This window comes from Vidua macroura, chromosome 6 (genome assembly GCF_024509145.1).
Source record: "Vidua macroura isolate BioBank_ID:100142 chromosome 6, ASM2450914v1, whole genome shotgun sequence".
NCBI classification, from domain to species: Eukaryota; Metazoa; Chordata; class Aves; order Passeriformes; family Viduidae; genus Vidua; species Vidua macroura.
In genome coordinates, this window is record NC_071576.1 from 49848166 (window position 1) to 49869929 (window position 21764).

General features: G+C 35.8%; 1 protein-coding gene across 1 annotated transcript in view; it reads right to left on the minus strand.

The window, feature by feature from the left end:
- Nucleotides 1-21764, minus strand: part of OTOG (otogelin) — a 90962-nt gene that overhangs the window by 54001 nt on the left and 15197 nt on the right. Inside the window, exons 13-23 of the mRNA XM_053980212.1 lie at nucleotides 21527-21635; nucleotides 20675-20721; nucleotides 20065-20210; nucleotides 15395-15527; nucleotides 14248-14425; nucleotides 12333-12457; nucleotides 11232-11444; nucleotides 9518-9683; nucleotides 8937-9011; nucleotides 6422-6465; nucleotides 5773-5926 (exon numbers count right to left, since the gene is read on the minus strand). Of these exons, the coding sequence (XP_053836187.1) occupies nucleotides 5773-5926; nucleotides 6422-6465; nucleotides 8937-9011; nucleotides 9518-9683; nucleotides 11232-11444; nucleotides 12333-12457; nucleotides 14248-14425; nucleotides 15395-15527; nucleotides 20065-20210; nucleotides 20675-20721; nucleotides 21527-21635 (1390 nt within the window). The remainder of the gene's footprint in view (nucleotides 1-5772; nucleotides 5927-6421; nucleotides 6466-8936; nucleotides 9012-9517; nucleotides 9684-11231; nucleotides 11445-12332; nucleotides 12458-14247; nucleotides 14426-15394; nucleotides 15528-20064; nucleotides 20211-20674; nucleotides 20722-21526; nucleotides 21636-21764) is intronic.

Consider the following 21764-nt stretch of genomic DNA (forward strand, 5'->3'; position numbering starts at 1 on the left):
TAACAAATTATTTTGATGCTTTAACTGAGACAGTCAGTTTCTTTTGCAGCTTCACCCTGGATAGGAAACCTTCCTGCAATCAGCTCTACCACCAGTACCAGAATTTCAGAAAGTAACTCTGAACATAATGGAAGTCTTCCTTTGAACTAAGTGACAGAATTCAATATTTCTCTTAAAACAAGTCAGAAAGCAGAAGGTCATATGAAAAGGTGCTCCAGAACCTGAATGATACTGTCAGTGAAGTTTTACTGTCAATTAATTCAAATACAGGGGAAAAAATTAGATATTTATTTGTAGCTGGTATAAACTAGAACATGGGAAACCAAGAAGGTTTGTAAGAATTGCAAGAGAAAATAAGGAGCTCAAAAATATTTTAAGGAAATTTGCAAGTCTGAAACACAGACAAGAATGGAAAAGAACTGGATTGTCTTGCAAGGGCACTGCAATAAATGTTTTCTTTGGAAATCAGTTCCTGCACCTTCAGCATGCTATGTCTATTGCCATCAGAAGTAGAAAACAGCATAAAATGTGGTGTGGATAAATATTGGTTCCTGAAACACCCAAACATAGGAACATTGATGCAGTCTTTGTAAGAGAATTGTATTTTCCTGAGGAAATAGTCAAGTGCATAGCCATGATGGTGTCCCCATGGGGTTAATCCTTATTTGCCTGGAAAACATTAGATCTCAACAGACCTCTCCAAAGCTCTGCCTAAACCAAAAGATTAAAAATACTTAGCCTGATAGCAGCAGGGCCATCCAGAAGTCTGAAGTTTGGACAGAAAACAGGTTTTGTTTTCACACTGATAAAAATAGTAAATTCTGAGTTTAAACTGAGGAGCAGTAGGTCTTCTGAAAAATTATACTAAACACACACGAAAAGCACAGGATTTTTATTTAATCTAAGGAGACTTATTTTAAGACATAACGTGGTCAATGTAATTATATTAGTAAAGAGTAGTTTTCTAAAAAATGTTTGAAACTCATCTGTATTCTTCCCATCTTAATTCTTCATTAATAGAGTTTTCCATAGGCACATTTATAAAACAACATTGATTTCTTTGTGAAAATTAGGAAGTTATGAGTTTGGTTTTTTTTTAATAAAACCTTCCAAGATTGTGTTTCAGCTTGTTATGTGTCACTTGATACATACTACAGAAATACAATGATAATTGAGAAAGTTTTAGAAGGAAAATCTGGTATGATATTCCTTAGTTACAAAACTTCATTACAATTACAGGATATTACAGCTTTCGGTTTACTAACTCTTCACTCATTTATTTGATGGGAGCAATAAGTGATGAAAAAAAGAGAAAGCCATAAGAATTCTAATTATGTTAAATTTCCTCAAATTCAGTAAAGTCAAGTTTTTAGCACAAAATATATTCTTCTGCGTCGTAAATAATAAGTTGCATCCAGAGTGTGGGGGGTGGAAGAAAGGACTGGTTTTGTTTTCCTAAATGTACATAAGAAAAAAATTGTCAGGCATTTTGCTTAAAAAGGTGGCCCACATAGTTGTAAACAAGTAAACATATAGTGCAAGGAAAAAAGAAAACTACAATACAGTTGCCTTGTGTTCTTGAGATTCAAACACTCACAGGCCACGAAAATAAATACACCTACTTGGAATTATGGAGCACACTATATTCTTAGTTATTCTAAAGTGATGTTCCTTTCTTTTTAAAATCAGTCTGTTGACACTCAAGAAAACATCAAGTTGGGTATTGAATATTGCTGAACAGTGAGAAATTAAGTGACCTGGATGTACAGATAACCACTGCTAACAGCCAGCTGAGAATTAACTTTTTATTCCCTTGCAGTACTAACATTGAGAGGGAAATAAAAAAAGTCAGTGAAACAAGGAGAAAATTACAGCCAGTTTTATAAGCATGATTAGGAAGAGAAGTCTGGCTATGATTTAGAGTTCAAAAAAAAGTTAGTCATGAAAATTGTGAAACTGAAGTTTCAAAATACTGCAAAGTTAGCAGACACTGCTTCATCTAGATTAATTGTATAGTGGTTGGTTTAACATAGTTTTACAGAGGGAACAAAACATAGAAGGGAAAAAATTATGAAGATATAATAGGTAGGTGTAACAGAAGCAATAAAACACATTACTAATTGCATTTGGGACAATATGTATTTCAAGCTATTGACATAACTCTCAGAATTTGTATTTATTATTCATTATTACTTAGAAGCTGGTGGGCCTTGGTTTTTCCAGCAAGATGGAATTATTATGAAATAGACATGGAAATTGCTGAATATTTCAGCTAATGGAAATATGAATGGATAACATGATCTAAAATAAATACTGATGTATGTCATTAAACAATCTGAATCAGTCCACATGAAAGCACCTGTATTCAAAAATCTGGCAGGGCTCTTGTTAGAATCATAAAACCATTTAGGTTGGAAGATACCTCTAAGCTAATTAACTCCAACCCCCACAAAACTATATATATTGCAAATACAGCACAAATTTTATGCTGCACACTCTATAAAGTACAGATCAGTTAAATCTAACTCATGCTGTAGTCAAAGCATAAAATCCTGTCAATGAGCGAAGTGGGAAAACACAAGTAATTCCTTCAGGAAAGTGACTGCTTTTCTTGACAGCAGCACTAAAAGCAGGCTGTAAGCAACGAGGAACAGAAGCTGTTTTGAAGATCATTACTGGTCTGACTGGAAACCATGGAGAACCAATAGAAGAGGACAGGCACAAACCAGCATATGTCCATTTGGAGCAAACATGTCACACAGCATCCAAAAATGTAGGAAGATACTACTGTTTATTCCCCTCCTTCTCCTTCACTCTATCTCTTCTCCTCGTTTCTTCTGCAGTCTAAGGATTCTGTCTCCATGTCAAATCATGCACATTTGTTATCGTTAAGGAGGAAAAATAATTTGATTCCTAGAAACCCAGAAGCAGAAAATGTAATTCAAATATTATACTTGAAAAAATATGCACTGAGAGTGTATTATTTATTTTTTTGAAATGCAACATAGAAATATAGAACATTTCCCTTTAAATGGTGACAGATGAAAACCAGTAAGAAAAAATATAAATAAAGTCTTAAAAATTACTTAATATGTCAGCAAAGTAGGGTGAATCAATATTAGGAAGTGAGTTCCAGGAGAATTAATGTTTGATTTCAACAGTTTCTAAAATAGGCAGAGTATATAATCAATTTTTGTACCATAAAAAACTGTAACCCATAGAACGATCTCCTGTAAATTTAGATATTTACTTAAGCATGGTTACTCACATCTGATTTACTCACTGCAGAGGAAAAAGAATGAAGCACAGCTGCACAGTAAGCACAAAAAAAAGAAGGAATGCTAGAAGTAGTGAAGTATTTGAAAGAATATTTTAGCTTTTAGAAAAAAGCACTGCAAAACAAAAATATTGCTCCCTTGAAATCTTAACATCATTCTGTGAAAAGATGTTCTCTCCTTTTGTGGAAAGAGGCTCTTTTCCTTAAGCATCTTTCAGGGTATCACTGAGGAATAATCACCCCACTAAACAGATCAGAAAGGTCCTTCCTCCTCAAAAAATGTACCTTCCTAAACAGGTTTCTTAATTGTGACATATTCACTTTACTTCACTCACTTTTGAAACTATTTTACCTAAGTCAACTAATCAAACACATTAAACTGATTTCATTGCTACTTAAATCAGCTTAGCTTACATATAATGAATCAAGAAAAACTGATGCAAGATCTCAAGCAGGAACAAAAGCATGAATAAAGGAATGAAACTTATTTCAGGTAAAGGACTAATGTTAAGATCAAAGAAATTCCATGGCTGTTTTACCCTTTAAAGCGGACAATGTCACCTCAGTTTTCTATTTCACCAGTAAGACCTGATAGACTAGAAAAGGCATTTCCAAGTTGCCTAAATTCACAATGCATTTAAATCCTGCACTGCTTGAAAGGACATGAACACAGGATGAGGTACTGTATAAAGGTGATGGTATTTTACCCAATTTTCTCTTCCAAAAATTTAATTAAAATTTTCTCATTATTGTGCTGTACTGGCTCTGACGTTAAGTTGATCAATCTGCAGCATGAATCATTGTAGTGTGAATTCAGTGACTGACTTAAAACATTAGGGCTCTTCATATCCAACTTCTATCCAGCTTCTATCAAATGCATCTCTTACTAAAACTCCTAAACAATCAAGATTCATTATCTCAATAAAAAACCTGCGTAGTTAATACACAGCGTAAGTCTCTTGCTTTTCCAAAAGCACACCAGAAAACCACACATGTTTAGGATCATCTTAATTTTTCCTAAGGCAACCTCAAATAAAAACAAACATATAAGCAATATAGGACCACTAGAGCTGAAAAAAGGTATCAGTTTTGACAAGTTTGTAAGTGATTTAGATTTCTATTTCATCGGTACAGACTGACGTTCCTAATTCAAACCTTAGGCTTATAACACTGTTTCCTAGTTCTGCCTTAAGCAGCAATGAGGGTAAAATCCCAAAACACAAAGTCCTCAAAAAAACCCCAACCCAAACAAACAAAAAAACCCCCAACAAAACAAAACCAAATAATTTTGTGCTAGTATCTCCACAGGCAATATACTGCAGAAAAGAATACAGTTTGCTAAAGTTGCAATAAAGACAAATCATCTTAATTTTGTATTTCTGTCCCTAGGAAACCATGACACTTTGCATCTTACAACCATAAAACCATATTATCTGAGTTTTAGGATCACCAATGCTTTACACTGAGTCTTCCAAAGCTAAAAAAAACCCAAACTAATTGCTTACATTCTAGACCTAAATTCCACCAGGAAGCAGTAGAAATCACAAGCTCAGAGGTTATGCACAACAAAATAGCAGAGAATAAATAGTTTATGATCTGAGCTGACAGCCATATAGAGTTGCTGAAGGTAGCCTTGAAGTGCGCCAGCCTGGTCCAAGAGGGTGAATTTTTGCAATTCTGAAAATATCTGACTCCAGTTCATTTCCAAGTCTGCCTTAGCACTTTTCAATAGTACCATACCGTGAGTTCCATTAATTACAGGTTCCATTTGATACCAACCATTTCACATTTGACATTTCTGAGTATTAAAGTAAAATCCCAAAATCCCGAGTAGCAATATTTTATCATGAGATAGAAATATCTACACATCACTCAGTGAGCGCACAGACTTGAGCTGAGCTATTTCAACAGTTCAAATGATTTCAGAGTTATAACACCAAAAAACTTCAGGCTATGTGCTTAAGAAATTAAATTCCATTAAGACTGACATAATTTAAAAACATAGTTATTTTTATAATCCAAATTCTCTCAACAATACACTGCTTGATTCTACAACAACTCATCTGTCCATTATCACCATAAATCCCCAAGACTTAGATCCTTTTGAGGGAAAAAGTACTGAAAATTATGCCTATGAATAAATAAACTTATCTCCTGCAGCCAAATATTGAAATAAGAAGTTAAATATTTAGAAAAAATCTAGATAAAAATTATTCCACTGTAACAACACAGATTGAATAAAAATATTTCATTGCCATTTCTATATTCTTGGTTTTTTGATCATTTTATTATGAAGCATTTAACTCCACTTGTCTCTTCAGCATTTATTATTACTTTAACCAGTAATTATACCAGTATAATAACTTTATAACCAGTATTGTGGGGTAAGCCTTCACAAGTTTGATGCTCAGCCTTTGAGATCTCAAATTGTACAAGTAGAATTAATTACTCGATCATGTTTGTGCACCAGAAGATGCAAATCTGTCTGTACTCACCCTGGTGGGCAGACACAACCTGACACACAAGGAAGGTGTGCTGAGAAAGTGAGGTTTAGCAGCTGATTCTCACAAGTCCTCTCTCTGCTGAGCTCAGGATCCACTTGTGGATTGCTGCAGTTAATATAAATCTGTCCAACTGGGCAGCTGTGTGCTGGGGGGAAAATTAACAAATGCTTTAGTCTTCACACCTGAAATTTTGTATTCTGTAAATGTGTGCAATAAGGTTTTGTAACATAAAAATTATGGATGTGAAATATGGAAGGAAATTATAACATCCAACAATACTAGTAACATTCAGTTGCTTCTCCTCATATTATTGGGGACAAAGCTAACCTTTGTTTGCCCTACTGAAGGTCTGCTGTTTATCATGCAGCTAACCTTATCTGCATTAGCAAGTGAAAAAAAAAATAGTATTTTAAAGTACTGGGGGGGAAAAGTTGTTCAGATCTAACAGTATTTTGAACAGTAGGCTGGTAAAAAGCAGGAGTATTACTGTCAGACACACAAATAGATAATTATGGATCCCCTCCCAGAAGTTAATTTGCACACATTGCACTATCTTCTAGTTCAGAAAAGGGGTTCCACCAAGACTGGAGGAAATCTATTCATTGGGCTTGAAGTATCTTTTCCCTCTCTCTTCACTCACCTATTACGTTGTTATTACAGTTCATTATGCCATCCCTGCAATGGCTGCAATAGAAATACACAAAGATGTACTGAGAGCCACGAAGATCTAAAACATTAATATATTCTATTTAGTAATGCAGAATAAATCAATAGAAAATAATTTTATAAATGTTTACACTAAACATTATATCTGTGGATAAAGAGTGCATTGCCTTAACTCATGAAGAATATTAGTTAAACTTCAAATTTTTATTTTCTGCATTGTGTTATTAGGAGTTAAGATGCATGGGCTGACAAAAAAAATACATACATGAACATGCCCCCATACTGCTTCCCAAAACATATTTCCCCTGCATAAAACAGTTCAAAACTGCATAAAACTCAACCTAACAGGATACTGTATGCAGGGAAGCACTGAGAAAACTTACACTGTCTGCTCCTTTCTAGTTCAAGCCAATACAGTCCTGTACTTTTCTAAAATGGTAGCAGCTCCTATTGCAGCTCATTGTCAGAGAAAACTGTAGCAGTGCTGGCTGTGTTTCAGGTCCTGGTCATCACTAAAGAACCTGAGGCTATGAAATCCAGAACTATTTTCCCATTCTTTTGCAATGGCTAAAACATCCCCAGGACTCCTATGGGTGGCCAGCAGATTCAGAATCAAATTCTGTATGTGCTACAGCCTCCCTGTGAGCACATTTGGAGTTGTGTATAGACCCCAAAGCCCTGCAGGAAAAGCACTCAAGGACTGCACAGAATCACTCAGGCAAGAGGAAGGGAGGCAACTCAAAGGCTGATATAATATCAATGAAAATATTTTAAAGAACTTGTTGAAAGCAACAGAGCAGAAAAGCTATTCCATAAAGAAGAAATTCAAGTGAAGAAATTCCATGAAGTAGTTTTCAAGTGGGAAGTTCCAAAGATGAAACAATTAAAAGGAATAAAGGATGGGGAGAATATAATAAAGATCATCATTGTTTCTAATAGAAAGTGACAGATAAAGAAAGACTTCATCATATAGCATTTTTTCCCCAGTTCATCCACACATGTATTCCTACATGAGTCCTAATGTATTACTTAGCACAAGGCAATTCACAGGAGCTGACAGTCTGTGTCTCTACATTTGAAAGCCTCTCCTCTCAGCAAATCTGTATAAAGCCTTATTAAAAACACCCCAAGTAAAGATTGCGACTAGATGGGAGACACAGATCTCTAATTCCAGCTAAAATCCTAGTAGCTATAAACTAGTAGATTTTAATTTTATTAACAAACAAGCTGCCAGATCCCAAGCAATTCCACTGATATCAACATAAAGAGGATTTTTGTCCGCAGCATTTTTTTTTTAAACTACATTTGTGGACCATCACATGATCTGCATTCAACCATATATCCATCACATGGGCCAGCAAAATTAGCTGAACTAGATCTTTGAGGAGGAGGATTAAAGATTTACCAGGAGAAGCCCCTTCTCTTGGCTGCCAGGGCTGTTTGGCACATTTTGTAAACAAGAACACCTTGGGAGGGCAGGCAACAGTGCACCCAGCCTTTGCAGGGCCTCATATGCATAGTGGGCTGCCTGGCACACTCCAGGGAATCTGCCCCAAGGTAAAAAAATAAGCCAACTTGATGTGTAAGATATCAATTTATAACAGCCAGTATTTATGGATTGCTGACAAGAGTGAGAAGGAGCTTACTAAGTGCCCCCACTGCAATGGGAGTCTGACAAACCAGTTTCTAATGTGGCCTTTGTAACAAACTAAAGTACTACACTGATCTGTTACAGACATGATTTGGTTTGCTCTGCTTTTAATTAAGTGCTGTAAAAACTGATACGGGCAGTCAGAGCTCAGATATTATTTCTGAAAGCTTGCTATTTACAGAGCTTGTCATCCACATTACTTAACCTTCTCCAGACAGAAATAACTGTTGAAAAGGATGCAGCAGGCAGGAGCCAGGATCACCTAACAAACAACTTCTTCTTCGATGTCATGACTGCAATGATGCAAATGGAAGAGCAAGAGGACAAGAACAAATGCCAAATGAAGGAACAATAACAGAGATGCTTATTTACTATTGGCTGCAGTTTTTTGTGTTGTTTCTTAGTTGATAAAAGCCACATTGCTCTTTTACAATGATTCTATACTAGTGGAAGACAGATACTTAATAATTCTTCATAAATGGATTTAAAATCTGGTAAAGGGAAGGAGAATAGCAATGAAGATCTATGGACAGTCAGGAAGTGTCTGTGCTTTTCTGGAGCTCTCCACATTAGTATGGATACATGAAATTATTGTGGCTTTTCTTTCTGTTTTGCACTTCAATATATTGTATTACAAAGCACAGCAGCCTGGAAAGCCTAAGTCCTAAAGGACTTTTGTCAAACACAGAGAAAACTGATGCAGGCTTATTCTGTAGATTTCATTTAAAAATAACTAAAACAACAACAAGAAAACCCAACAAACTAGCCAAAATTATTTGATACAGCTCTTAAAAATATGACACAATTTAGTCATGTGAAACACAATTTTGTATCTTACCATTTGCCTAAAGAGGTCATGACATTTTCTCCAGGGGGATAGTCAATTCCTTGAAAATAACATGGGCATTCATTTCTGGAATAGAGGAAAAACATGTAACTGATTAACCCAAACTGAAAAAATAAAATAAAATTCCCATTGATTTAATTGCTGTTCAAATTTCAGTTGCTTTGTTGGTTTTGGGGAGGGGTTTCTGGTTAGCTGCTGCTTTTGTAGTTGTTCAAGGGTTTTTTTTTTTAATGCAAGAAATTGATCTCAATACTGCCATGTAACTCAAGGACATTTCAAACTAAATCAGTAGGACAACAGAAGCTTATGTTTTGTATCTCTTGCATGCCAAAAACCAGACAGAAAGTAGCAATTAAGAAGCACTGTTGATGTTGGATGAGTGACCATGTTATAGAAAAGCTATTTTTTATCAACACAGACATCAGTTCTGTATAATTCTTAGACCATGTCAAGTTTACAGATCCATACCACCTACAAGGTTACAAGTTAATTAGTTTCCCACTCTGACTTGCAAATGTGGTGGTCTGAAACCACAGAGTGAGTGTGGCTATCAGAACTGCAACTTTACTCACCTCTGCACGCATCGCTCAGTCCTGGAATCCAAATACATTCCAGAGGGACAAGCACAGCCTTCAACGCAGTCACTGCTGCATGTCTCTGGCACAGACAGTGCTTGGCAGGTTCTGCCACAGGTAGATACACAAGTACTGTACTCCTTTGTGTCCTCACATGAAAGAGCTGTCCAAACGAAACAAATCTCTCAAATTACGGTACAAGAGACTCAAGGACCTCCCAACAGTCTTCTGATAAACATCTCCATTCTTTTGTTCCCAATCACATTAAATTCCACTAAAATTGCTATCTTGGCACTATGCTGTGTAAACTACATATCTGTAAATCCACAGTAATAACAAGTGCAATGAGTCTCTGCAGTAAATCCAGATTTACACATGGAAACCAAACAGCTGAAGCCTTTTTGTCTCTAACTCTGAAAACACTTGACATTTGTGCATGGGCTTTTGGAAATGCACAGCACCTTAAAAGATAATCTTAAAAGCTTTAAATAAAACACATGTAACTTTGCAGATGTTGCACAATATCATAATAAATTTTCTTTTATATATATATCTGTCTCTTATAAAGCTCTACTAAAAAAACCACTGAAGCTCTTGAAATACTGAGACTCACACATTTTAAATTATACAAGCTGGACTTTTTAAATATACTGTAAGAAAACTATATTTGTTTCCAAAAAAGTAAAATAAAAATAAAATGTCTTGAATGACTTATTCAATCACAAGTGGACATAGCCATTCATGCCCTAATAAATGCAAACAAGGCAGCCTTGTCAGATATACAAACAGATATTCCAGCTAGAGATGCTTTATCATGCCTGAAAACACAGATTATTACATGATGTGATGACAACTGATAAATGTTAAGTTCTTGAATGCTCCTTAGAAAAGATTCTTAGACTCATTAATAGAGCCAGACCTACATCAGGGGTGTCAGTTTCAGGTTGTTTGATAGGGTTTCCAATTCTATACATTTTTAAAAATATATGTGAGGGCCTAACGTGCCCTATCAATATTGTTTGCATCACTACATTTTAAGATAAACTAAAGAATTTAATATTATACTTTGCTTGTGAGTATTTACAGAGTAGTTAACAGACATCACCTTTATCTTTAAAGATACTTATATTCTATAATCTTCTATTAATTTTAAACTAAATAACAATACAAAGTTTCAACACTTGCTTCAGCATTTTGTGTATTTCAGCATCACTGACAGTAAAGAATAAGATTGTCAGACAGCAGAAGTTGACAATAATCCAACTAAAACTGCTAAATACCATTATTCTTTATCTTGTTCATTTAAAGAATTAGATAAACCTAGCATCTACAAGGAAAAGAAATCTATTCATGCAGTTCATTAATAATATTTATATGGCATGAGATATGCAATGCCATATAATGAAGACTGACATATTTTCAATTCTGTAGACATTTTAAGCCCTCTGACTACTTAAAAAAGTATTTATAATGTTTCCTAAGTCAAAGAACTACAGAAAGGAAATTATAAAGGAAGAATCCTGTAAAAACACTGGTACAAATTCTGTCTAGACAGAAAATTATTAAAAAAAACCCTTGCTCTGTGTGCAAAAGGCCACACTAGAATTAATCCTTCTCTCATTTAAAAGATTGTATTGATTTAATTTTATTTGCTGATTGTCTACAAAGTCCTCAGGCAGTAATTATTTATTAGAAGTGACAGGAAACTCACCACAATCTGGGACAGCTCCTCTGAAATCTATTACAATTCCAAACCTTCGGCAGTGATGAGCATAATGGGCCAGAGCAGAGCAAAAACAAGTCTGTCCACATTTGCAAGTGTCTCTTCTGCACTGCTCAAAATAGGGAACAGGACTCAAATAGGGGTAGCATGGAGCAAAAAGATCTTTCGTAAGGATGCTACAAGCTTCCGCTGCATAAGAGGCTACACAAATAACAGATTAAAAACTGTTTCAGTGAGGGAGTTTAAAAAGACTTGGAACAAAAAGTGTCTTCTATACAATGCAACCAATCATGGTTATATACTACTGCCACATAAATCTCTTTGATATCTATACAGCTGTACAGAAGGACTAAAATTCATGTCCCAATCTGTTACTGTGAATGCAGCTTTTTAGCACTTCATATTGTGTAAATACCCAAAAGACAAGTGATGTTGTAGCAGAAGACATGATGATTCCCTAGCACTGCTGAAATCACAGGTAAAACCTTAATATATTTTACCTCTGTGTCTTTACAAGTGTTTAGTGTCTAAGAGAAGAAGTGGTAGGAATTGTGAAATGGACCTAACTGATGACTTAGTGACCATCTGTGGTCCTCATAGCATCAGCTACCTGCATATTATCCCAACTGGATATTCCCTTTCAGCTAACTCTATAGGCTGGCAGTGTGTAAGCATCTTTCTCCTCATTCTTTTCCACAGTAAACAACTAAATCAAGCATTTCGGTTTTTTCAACATTTTCAAAAATGAATACTGCAATAGGTTTGAGTCCCCATCTTAACTAGCAGCATCACCAATCCAAGACATTCTACCAAACTTTAGTGCATATCTAACTTAACACAGTGTAACTGCAAACCAGAAATAAAAATGACGTATTTCAAATGTCTCTGCAAGTATTACATAATCCTCAAACAATACACAATATGATTTTTTTAAGGGATTGAATTCAGCTGCCTCTATACTACCCCTAGGAACTAATTTCTTGAATGGGCAGAACTGGTTATTGCTGTACCTGATCCAACTAGGAAAATGGGCACAGGTGTACTAAGTAGAAATGCATTTGTGAGTAAGAATTTGCCCTCACTGCCCACCTGCCTGCAGATGAACATCACACGGATCCACCTGTGAACTATCATGCACAAGAATGCACGCTGATGAAGTTTTCCATGTGTTTCCAAACAGCTCTGGAGTGCTTTCTGTTACTCCAACTGGAGATCTTTTGCAAAACAGAAGTCAGTCAGAAAAGGTATAGTGAATTTGCAGAATGATCTCAGTTCTTATACCCTCTGATTCAAGCTCCTCTTTCACTATTCCATATAATCATTCACCTATAAAACTGTATCATGCCTATAAAACTGTAATCATAAGTTTCAGGACTCCTTTTTTAGCAGAGAGAGGCCCAAAAAAAAAAAAAAAAAAAAAAAAAAGCATATCCGCTAGAGACTTTTTAAGGAAGAAAAGATCAAAACCGACCAAATTCCATCCTTATAAGAGAGCAGAAAGCATCACTGTCTTGATAGTTTGAACTCCTTTATTTGTCCTTTTGGTTCCTTAGTGATATCCAATCCATTTTTAATCTCTCCTCTACTTATAGTTTCCTGTCTGTTGCTGACTTGCCAGGCTCTTTATTCCTTGTAGGAAAGAGAAAAGAAAAGAAACCCAAGCCTCCAGAAATATAACTGCAAGAGCAATTGAACAGATACCTATGAGGCCTAGGTAATAGAATCTGAACGATAAAGACTTTGATCAAGATAACCAAGGCACAGTACTGTTGTGCAGAGAGAATGATCAAAACTGTGCATTTAAATATGGAGCATTATACTTGAGCAAAAAGATGGCATCAGACACACAATCAGTAGCATTGTCACTGCTAAAGCAGTGGGGAGTGAAGGTGCTGCAAAAGATACCACTGTCTAGGGCAAGTCTCCCAAATCTGCTGTGGATCAGGTTGTTTGTGTTTTTATCAAGATGCCTTGATATCACAGTTTGTGTCATGTCTGAGCACAATTTGTAAGTCCCCGTGTTTAAGGGGTGATTTTACAAATATTAACTATTGTGCAGCTTCTCATTTGTGTGAGAGCAATCCAAAGACTGTCTTCAAAAATAAACTACAAAACTACATGTCAAACAGAGAAATATTTTAAGTAGCTTAACATAAATAATATCTCTTCATTGAGATGCTGCCTATGCATTTCCTAGTCTCATTATAAATATAGTCTGATAATGCTTTTTAATCTGTAACATAGAACCTTTTCAAAATTCCACTGGTATATTTGTGTATCTGTCTTTTTAAATGGGAACTATAATGGAAAGTTTTTCCATTTTTCAATTAGTTTTGAGTTAGAACAATTCCAGCTGTTCTGAAAGCATAAAATTCTTCTATTATTTCCTTTTTTTATCCTGTTGTGTCCTTCTCCCAGCTCCACTAGGCTACTCTAATCCACTGGAAGCCAATTTGTTCTTTAGTGTCTGTGAGACGTATGTTGCAAGGAAACTGGGCAAACAGCAGCTTTGGCTATGGTGCTTGGGCAGCTCTGGGCACTTCTCCCTGCATCACAGCAAAGGGAAGCCCAGGCAGCATCCAGTTCCTGTTGCTGGTCTGCAGGCACTGAACAGTGGAGGCTCTGTCAGAGACAGCAGATCAGGGCTTGCAAGAGAAAATAAGAGCTGGAAAGAGATAAAGTCTTGCAGAGAGGCAGAAAGTTCTGTATATAAGCCAATCTGTATTTTGGACAACATGTTTTCTGGTAAAATAGCCCTTGTACGTCACATATATTTCCCTTTTTATATTAAAATATTTCTAGCAAAACCAGGCATGATATCCTGTAGCTGAAGCTACAGATTTTCTGCTAGCAAACTGAACCCTACTGTCTATCTCACTAATGAAAAACTTCAAAATAAATTATTCTTGGTATCTATCCTTTCAGCTTCAGTACACACTTGATCCACCACTCTAACTACAGATATTCATATACTGGCAGATAGAAATCTTGCAGCTCTGCATACAAAAAATCGTCCTCTGTGTTTCCATTGAAGGTTCCACAAAGGCCCACGGTGTCGTCCTTCCACCGTTCATCCACTTGAAGGTAAAGTCTCAGTCCTTCTCTGTCATAGAGGATCTGTAATCCAATCTGTGTCTTTACTTGCAGAAATACAGAGGACAGTTTCCGTATTTCAAATAACTCTGGGGAGTAAAAAGAGAGATTGTTCAAAGACAAAGGTTAACTGCTTGAAATTTACATTTTGTTTCTTGTCATGGTACTGGTGTTGATTTATATCACTTTTATGTAAGTTTTTTTCCTATTAAGGCCCTATTTTCCTCTAAACATTGATTTCTCATGAAAGGTTGTATTGATTCAAACATTAGGAACAAAACAAGGAACTTGTGAGACTCACCACACATTTTAAAAATCTATTGAGAATTCACTGAAATATCCAAAAAGGTAAACTTAATGAGGTCAATGCAAAAATATAAACACTGCAAAACTTTTTGTAGACAAGCTAATCCTAAAACCAGGAACATGATTCCTATGTTAAAATCCTTTTTGTGAAATTCCCAAAGAGCCAAGGCCTTGCAAACATCAAACGTACTAATGATTTGCATATAAAACTCTCATTAAAGATAACACTAAATCTCACAGTCATATATACCTATGCAGAACACCAGACATATTCAGGACAAGAGATTTAAAAACTCAAAGCAAAAAGAAATAAAATAATTTTTTTGTCTGAAAATCTGTAGCTCATCTCTAAGGGGCAGTAAGGCTCTTTCTGCTTAAATTTATGTGAGTTGCTTACAAAAATGGGAGAAAAAATTACACAATTCAAGAATAAGAGGAAATAATTTCCCCTCAGGAAAGAACTAAAAAACCTTGCAAACGTGAGGGATGGCATTTGGACTTGTTATAATAAACAACATTTTCATGTAAGAAACAACTAGCCTAATGCAGGTGCTGCACAATTCCTACCATTAGTATAAAAAGTTCACCAAAAGTTAATTTGTGAAGCATTTCTTAAGAAATAGCAATATTGACACTAAAACATGCCTTTTAATTTCAGTATGTTAGCAATACTGACAATATCATGCACAAATGTAATTGAAATATTGCTCTACTATTTGATAAGAGTTATATGGTTATGTATTACTCCTTACCATCTGCATAAGGCAGGTTAATTTTGTATTGGTCATAGATTAAAACATCTCCTGAATGAGTCAGGGTCACTTGCATCTTGGGGTCCTGCTTAAGAATAAGGCTGACAGATTGGATACATGATCCATCCTGTTTCTGCAAAGCAAACAAGAAAAGTTATACTTCATGGGGATTGAAAATATTAAGATTATACTCTGCTTCTTAGCAGAGTGAACTTATAAAACGTGCAGCCTTACAGCTAAGAAAAATCAGTATCCTGAATGATTTCCCATATGTGTTTAATAATGACAATAACATGCTATGAAAATACAGCACGGAAGTGGGATTTGGAAAGAGAAATTTAAAAAATTCTCAGATAGCTCAGTACCAAGACACACAATTCATGAGACACCCTGATTAAAGACCCACTGAGGCTGGGTTGATGCTCACTAACAATGCTGTACTATCTACAGAGCAGTGCAGCAAACTCCAGATTTGTACTTTAATGTGTTCTAATACTTCCAGGTTCTTCTAAAGCATATTTTAAGATATAAAATTCTTTTAAAGGCAAACATTAAGGAAAAACAGAAACATCTTGTGAATCATTATTTAAAACAACACTTAACAACACATCATTTCTGAGGGGAGTTGTAGAGTAGAGCATGTTCATAAGCTCTGTGGATGAATATTAATATAAGAAAGGCAGCATGTAATATCACAACATCCAACTGACTCAGCTTGCTTATTGCTGCTACCATTGCTTATTCTTTGCATTTCACTTCTCCAAGTCAAAATGTTACATAGGAAAACACATGAGCATGAATACTACATTGCAGTCTGGATGAAGCATTCTTTTAAAAAATCCTAGACCAATCCTGTTTACTTTTTTTACACCCACATTCTTCAGTGAAACTTAATTTTCAACAGTACCAAAAGCAGCTAATTAACTGAGATTCTACAACAAATACACCTCCATTAAGTAAAATGGAAACAAGTCAGAGAGGTGATTAACAGAATTCAGTTACAATCAAAATTTTCAGGACAGGACTTCCACTTTCCAGAGTAACTACAGGTACCTTGGCTTCCAATGTCAATATGGAAAGAATGCTTGTTAAAGCATGTACATTAATTCCAGTAGATTTTTCTTAAAAGGATTTTTCTTAAAAGGATTCATTTGATCACGATTTTTTTTTTTAAATAAATGTTCTATCAAAGAGAATCAGGCACAGAGGTGGATCAAGAGACTTGAAATTATAAAAATAACTGGAGATTCCTCATCAGCTCAACCAGCTCTCCTGGAGTGACAGTGAAGACAGACATCTGCCTCGTGATGTGATAAGCTTATAGCTTATCTTGCTGTCTTGCCTCTTTACTAAGAAATTAGGTTTCTGTGCATTTCATTCAGCAACAATGGCTACAAATTGACAGTATTGTGAAGCTAAAAATTAAAGAATGGCAAGTGGCACAAAGAGCAGAGGAAAACCAAGAAAACAACCCTCCATAGTATATACGTTACTACACAGTTATATATGTTACTACACAGTATTGACAAAAGCTTTATTATTCCTTCAGGCTTAAACTGAAGGAGAAATTCTGCCTGACAATTGTTCTCTGTTCCAATAGACTGTTTCTTTCTTCCCTGCCAGCACTGCCCCTGCCAGCTTTTGGCAGGTGTTTTCACAGGAATGGCCATTTCTCTCACTAGGTGCTTAAAAAAAAAAAAAAAAAATCTATGTTGAGAAGACCTTTTCATCATACAAACTACAAAGCCAGTGAGGCTGTCACCTGAAACTCAGATAAGGTTAAGCTGTGCTGATTACTTGACTGATTCTCCTTCCAGAAAGTGCTTAAACAAAATTTCACATCGTTTTGAAATAACTTGTTGCCTGATGACTGTTTATGTCACCAACTCTAAGGCTCAGGATGACTGGATTCTTTGTGATTCAGAGAGCTAAAATCTCCCAGGTATTTTCTTTCCACATTTTCTAGTCTGCTTGAATGAGATGGGAGTGATAAGGTTTTTTTAAAGAAGCACATAAAATCTCAAACCATCAAGAAATATGAGATTCCACATTACAGATCTTTTAGCTTCCCATTTCAATTCATTAATTTTAATAAATGGGTAAAAAAAGATAATGGAGGGTCCCTGGGGAACTGAAAAGCAGCTCCTCTGCCAAGTGGTACCAGCTGGTTGATAATTAGACACTTGAATAGCTGCACTGAAGCCCCACATTCTTGCATTATACTACAAAAACTGTTCTCACTACCCTCTTACCACCTGTACACTGATAATTAAATCAGCAGCATGTATCCCTGGGACATATCCCATAATCCTCTGATTACCCACCTGATTGTTAACATCCAGAACACTTTACTCAGACCTCTGTAAAATCTATACCTGTTAGGACTGCTCAGGTTACCTTTGTTAAAGGCTGGGTGAAGTATGAAGCTGAACATGCAGTAAAAGCCAAGAGAATCTGATTTTCTCACCTACAAGCCACCTGGACACAGAGACACCTTAAGCAAAGTCACTAAGTCAGGCTGAAGAAGGCAAGAGTTACTGCAAGGCACTGCACAGTCTCAGCAGTGAGGCAGAAAGCCAACTAGTTTGGTTATCACTTTCCCCCAAAAAATTAACCACAACAACTAAACCAAAAAGCACAATTCTGTCTGTTTTGTCCACAGACAGAAGTGTTCCTGACACAAGGGAATGAGACACACATACATACTCTGCCCATTACCACAGCAGATATTTGCTCTATTGATGGGTTTTCCCATAAAAAACTTGTCAGGCTGTAAGGTTCCTTGCTGTGAGCTTCTGCAAGAAGTCACTTTAGCCTCAACTCTCCTTTGATAAAAAAAGCTGCCTAGACAATTTCTCTGGGGATTTGCTTTGCTTTTCTTCCATGATATAGTACAGCTATAATACACAGTCACCTTTCTCAAGCTTCTTGGACTCTGCAAAATTCTAAGACTATGACACTGACTGAATGGATGCATGCCTATGCTTATGTTTTGTTTCACAGCTATTTTTTTTTTTTTTTTCATTGAGATGATACTAACTTAATCAGCTCCTCAGGTTAATCAGCTCCTAGGTTAGCACAGAATGAAGCCAGCCCAACTTGCTAAAATAAAACCAAGATAACTAAAATATGCACTTGAAGTGGGGAATTGTAACAACAACAAAATACATCTTGAAACAGCTTCAATCTTCCTAGAAACTGGAAATACTAGCAGGATCACAAGAATAATGCGCACAGAAGTTAAAACCTAGAAGTTTTTAAAATGTGCATGTCCTTGCCAACATTTCATTTCACAGCCCTCATTGTAACGCTGCTATCTCACAGAGCTAAAGGCTCTAAAGTTTAGTGTTATACAGCAATTTTATTTGCTACCCAAGAATCCACTTTTTCAATAGTGGCAACTTCTAGGCCCTGTCACATACCTCACCTGTTATCCTGATATGGTTCCCCTAGGAACCACAAAAGAGATTTATTTGTGGATCATCAAATTTCAAAATATATTTGCTCCCTATCCAGTTAAGCTATATTTCTTACCTCCCAACTTCTACCACTGAGATGAGGGGACTCCCTGCACTCAGTCTCCCATCTCTTACCTGGATTGCAAATAAATAATTTCTATTATAATAAACTTGTCACTGCAACTTTATTCCAACTTTCTACTTAAGTCTTTTCTGTCCTCCAGAGGAAGACAGGTTAATAGAAGCAGAAATAGAAAACGACTACTGAAATATGCCTTTAGAAAGTGTAGCATGACAACTTCTATAACCATTTCATTTCCCCAAGGAAATCTCAAGTGCATGAACAATGGAAACTGCAGAGAAGAGTGACTGCAATCGTTAATACAAAAGGACTTACAGAATCATACATTTACTTAGAACACAAAAGAAAACTAATGTAGTTACCTCCACAGAAGTACAAAGCAATGGAACTAAATCTGATTTTATGTGAATTATATAATAATTCATGTGGGCCTAACATATATAGATATTCTAGAATTACAGCAAAGTCAAATTTAAGGCTATATACACTTCAAATACCTGTACAGTTGCTTCTAAATAACAATTATTACAGAAGGCCATTGGAGACAGAACATAAATCAGGCCAAGATACAAACTCTCACCTACTGCAAGTCCAGCAGCTTGGTAATCATGACTTTAGTACAAATATGGGCCAAATCCTGCTGTTACATGCACATGTAGAACTAAGAGAGTGAGAAAATCCTGATTCCAGAAAACATCTAAGTTCAGTCACCTGCACTTCCCATACCATGTATGTATTTTAAAGACCTGTTCTACCTTGTCACAACTCCCTGAAAATTATAAACCCTATCAATACTGAAAAAAATGAAACTCTGTAGTCAAAAACCTCACCAGTGTTCCACAGTTCACACATAGCTTTATAATACATGCTCAGAAGTGCACATACAAAATAAAGGAAAGAAAGGGTCTTGGACATAAAGCAGACAAAATATTTGGTGATGCCTGTGTACAGCTTCAGAAACTTTGAAATATAAAATAAGACCACCCTTAGAATTATCTTTAATAGCACACTTACTATCAGCTATACACATGCACAGGCTTGTAGCTTGCTTTCCTTCTTAAATGCTTTTTTGCCCCTAAATTAAAAGACCCTTCAGAATATAAAGGTTACAAGAAGGCTGCAAGTCCTACCTGTCCACAAGGAGCATTCTGCAAGGATATGGTGAACATTCCAGATGTGCGGCTCTTTGCCAGGATGTACTGGCAGGTGGCTTGGAACGTGTATTTGCGCCCATCAAAGGTCATGAAGTGAGTGTCTCCTGAAACTGAGCATTCAGCTGAAAAACATCATAAATAATGCACCTAAATCTGTAGCAAAACCGGCATATTCTCCACAGTTATTACTGCTGTAGAGTTCATGCACTCTGATACATTCTAGAATTTATAAAACTGTATTTATATTACAAACAGGTATTAGGAACCAAAACTTTTCCTTGCTTTTGTTATGGAGTTCCTACTTGAAGCCCAGGCAGGATACCTGAACAGCTCCTCCCCCAGAAGAAGGCAATAATATCTGTTATCTGTATATTATGGGTATTTGATTTGTGGCTCTTAAAACTGATTTTCAGAAACATTAACACATTTAACTGATAAGCCAAGCCATTTTAATATTTAATTTACTGAGAGTGTAGATTTAAATAAAAATGCAGATTATATAATGAAACATCATATTAACTAATTAAAGTAATATTTACTGAAGTATGAATTAACTTATCAAATAGTATTCAAGACTTGAACATACCTGGACATGTAAAATTTGTACAGATCCACTTTCCTCCACTGCAGGTGCTGAAATCAAAACAAAAAGTTTTCATATTTTTATTCTGTGAATTATATAAAGCTGTCCCTCAGTTGTTCTTCCTGCATCCCCTCTCTGTGGAATGAGCACCAGAGTCTTACAAAAGGGTACAACAGAGTTAGCACTATCTCTGTGGGTGGAAGCTTGTCATGAGGAATTTCATCCACCCACCCAGTGTCACTATCATGTCTTTTCAGCTCCTTAATAACCATTGGAAAAGTTAAGGATTAATAACATTGAGAAGAATAAACACAAGCAATTTGAATCTTACGACTTTTATAAGAATTATTGCGGGGGGGGGGGAAGTTGCACATCTGCAAGCTCATCCATTTTCTTCAGTTAAGGTGAGCCAATAAAAGGCACTTTCTCTTCCTACAAATTTTACTTTCCAATTCATAAAATTCACTTAAATTCCAAAACAGCGGCTTAATGTCACAATTACATTAGACTCTTTATGTCTGAGACAATACAAACAGCAGATAAAGTCAGCATAGTTCTCCTGTTAAGATTTTGAATTCTAGATTCTTTTTATTTTTAAGGGAGAGTCCAAAGTGAAAAACAGCACTAAATATTACAGTATTCTCTGCAATATTTGTCATTTTTTCTTCTTCCACATTAATAGCTTAATAGTTGATCTTTTCCTTAATTGCAAAACTTACACAGAATAACAATTTTCTATGTAGAAACAGTGAGTACTTATCAAGTTTATCCAATTTCTAACTGAAATAGGCCTTGAAGAAGCTGTTTCTTATGATCAATAAAGGATTTGGTTCACAATGTAGTAAAAAAAGTTACCAGTTATTACATTCTTCATAAACCACTGAACCCATTTCAAAGAAACTTCCATGGTAGTCACAAGGACAGTCCATAGGCTTGACACACAATTCATTTTCATAAATTAAGCCTAGAAGAAATAAAATAACAAGAAAGAAGTGAAATATCCATGACAATGGCTGACAGAGTACTAACAATTATATTCAGAAACAACACCAATGGTCATTTCTGTAAGATAATAAATCTCTAGACTATTTGT